This window comes from Pseudomyrmex gracilis, unplaced genomic scaffold (genome assembly GCF_002006095.1).
Source record: "Pseudomyrmex gracilis isolate BER0280 unplaced genomic scaffold, ASM200609v1 scaffold_1626, whole genome shotgun sequence".
Classification (NCBI taxonomy): domain Eukaryota; kingdom Metazoa; phylum Arthropoda; class Insecta; order Hymenoptera; family Formicidae; genus Pseudomyrmex; species Pseudomyrmex gracilis.
The window spans coordinates 1-2,055 of record NW_018022210.1 but is presented as its reverse complement, the minus strand read 5'-3'; the positions used below and the strand labels follow the sequence as shown (position 1 = coordinate 2,055).

At 41.3% G+C, this 2,055-nt stretch overlaps 1 protein-coding gene across 1 annotated transcript; it reads left to right on the top strand.

Annotated features, from left to right (window-relative positions):
• Window positions 1-904: 904 nt before the first annotated feature.
• Window positions 905-1,851, top strand: LOC109862307 (the record flags this gene model as incomplete). Its single annotated transcript, XM_020442324.1, has 1 exon — window positions 905-1,851. A coding segment is annotated over exon 1 (947 nt), but the record flags the coding sequence as incomplete, so codon positions are not given.
• Window positions 1,852-2,055: the final 204 nt, after the last annotated feature.

The window sequence follows — 2,055 nt, the reverse complement described above, 5'->3', positions numbered from 1 at the left end:
ACTCGTTCTCGAACGAACGGAGCTCGCGGACGCGACAACGCTGGAGACCGTTTTGCCACGACGATCGATGTTCGATGATTCGTTCAACGAAGCGGAGTACGACGTCGCGACCGTTCCGATGCTCACCGATTCGGCGCGAGATGCGTTCACGAAACGATTCAACGCTCTGTCCGCCGAAGCGAACAAGGCCGAGAGCGAGAGCAACGTAGTTGCGGCGGACAAGCACATAGAGGTTAGCGCTCTGACCGCCAGGTTTCACGACGAGTACAGTCTCAGTTTGGCGCCGTCGGATCGCGCTCTGTTGCAGCGCGAAGTTTTCGCGCGATGCATGCAGGCGCTCAGTTTGCGCTCAGCCGAACTGAGCGGGTTGGGTGATCTAGCCTTGTCGCTGGGAGAGAAGCGCAAATTGTTGAAGAAAAAGGAATAGATAATACAGTCTTTTGCCGCATCACGAAAATTATATTTTTGTTTTTTTGTAATTCGCGGGAAGACCGAACTTGCAGACAGCCCGGTAGAGGCATGACACCTACGAGGACGGATGGTCCTTATTCCGGCTTCTTAGTTTTTGTTTTTGGTGTTGGTGTCGCTGCAATCGAACTTCCAGTTCCTTCTTTTTCTTACTTGCCACGCACGCACCTTTTTTTAGCAATGAGTTTTTCTTTTTCTTAATAAGCGTGTATTTTGTAGTAGAAACCCTCTTTTTGTCTATGAGACATATTCAAAATGAAAACGGTGTATTAACTCTTTTTGTGAAAAGTAAACGTTTGTGAAAGTTAAAAACTGATGTATCAAATTATTGAAAAACCATAACCAACAAATAGGTTATGGGCCCAGAGCACGCGGCGGTGAATCGAATTGATGACTATTGATTGTGGGGCCGAGAGAAAAAAAAATGGAAGAACAAATGATATCGTTCACCAGTTTTCCCAAATTGAATTCAAACAATTACAACTCATGGAAAGTGGACATGAAAGTGCTGCTCATNGATCGAGGATCATGGGAATTCGTCACTGGTGATACTGTACCCCCTGAACAAAGTGCAACAGCTCGAGAAAAATATGATTATCGGAGAAGGATGGACAAAGCATATACTACAATCTACCAAGGTATTGAAAGACAATTTCAAACGTTAATTGCTAACACACTAAATGGGAAAGAAGCTTGGGACATTTTGAAAAAAAATTTTGAGCCGACATCACGTGCCCGTCTGGCAGGACTTGTAGATGAATTCTACGATTTAAGGTTCAATCAAGGGGAAGAAACAGTCGGTATATTTTGTCGAAGAGTATATGAGAGAAAACTAATGATCAAAGAAGCTGGTTTCGAGATACCGGAGATATTAACATGTTTTCAACTAATACGAAAATTGCCTGTTGAATATGATAATCTGGTACAAACCATTTACAGATTAGAAGATAAATATTTCACTTTTGAGAATATTGAGAGACAATTGATCACAGAAGAAGCAAGAATTAAACAGAAGAGAAAAGATGAAGGATTAGACGGTGTAATAGATGCATACCAGACAGGAGCCAGCAAAGAAATGAAGAACTTCAAAAAGGAAAGTAAAAATCCAAAAGGACAAGCGAGAAATAATGGAACTGCTGCGAATAAAGGAGATAAACGCAATTTCAATGAAGACAGGAAAGAAAAATATTGCAGGTTTTGTAAGAAAGCTGGACATCTGATGGAAGATTGCTATGCATTAAAACGGAGACAACAGTATGATACAAGGAGGAATTCAGGTTATGAAAAAAAGGCTTTTTACATTGAGGATACCGCAGACGTGCGAGATAATATGTATCATGAAGCACAGATGACAGACTCGGCAAGGAAAACTCTTGATGAATGGTTAATAGATAGTGCAGCGACATCTCATTTTTGTAAAGAAAGAGAGTGGTTCCAAAAATTTGAGAATCTTCCCCCTACGGACGTATTAATAGGAGATAAAGATGCAAGATCTCGTGTATTAGGAAAAGGGGACATCGTTTTCTACGTCAGAGATAAAAATAGATTTACAAGAATCAAATTGAAAGATGTTTTGTACGCGCCAAA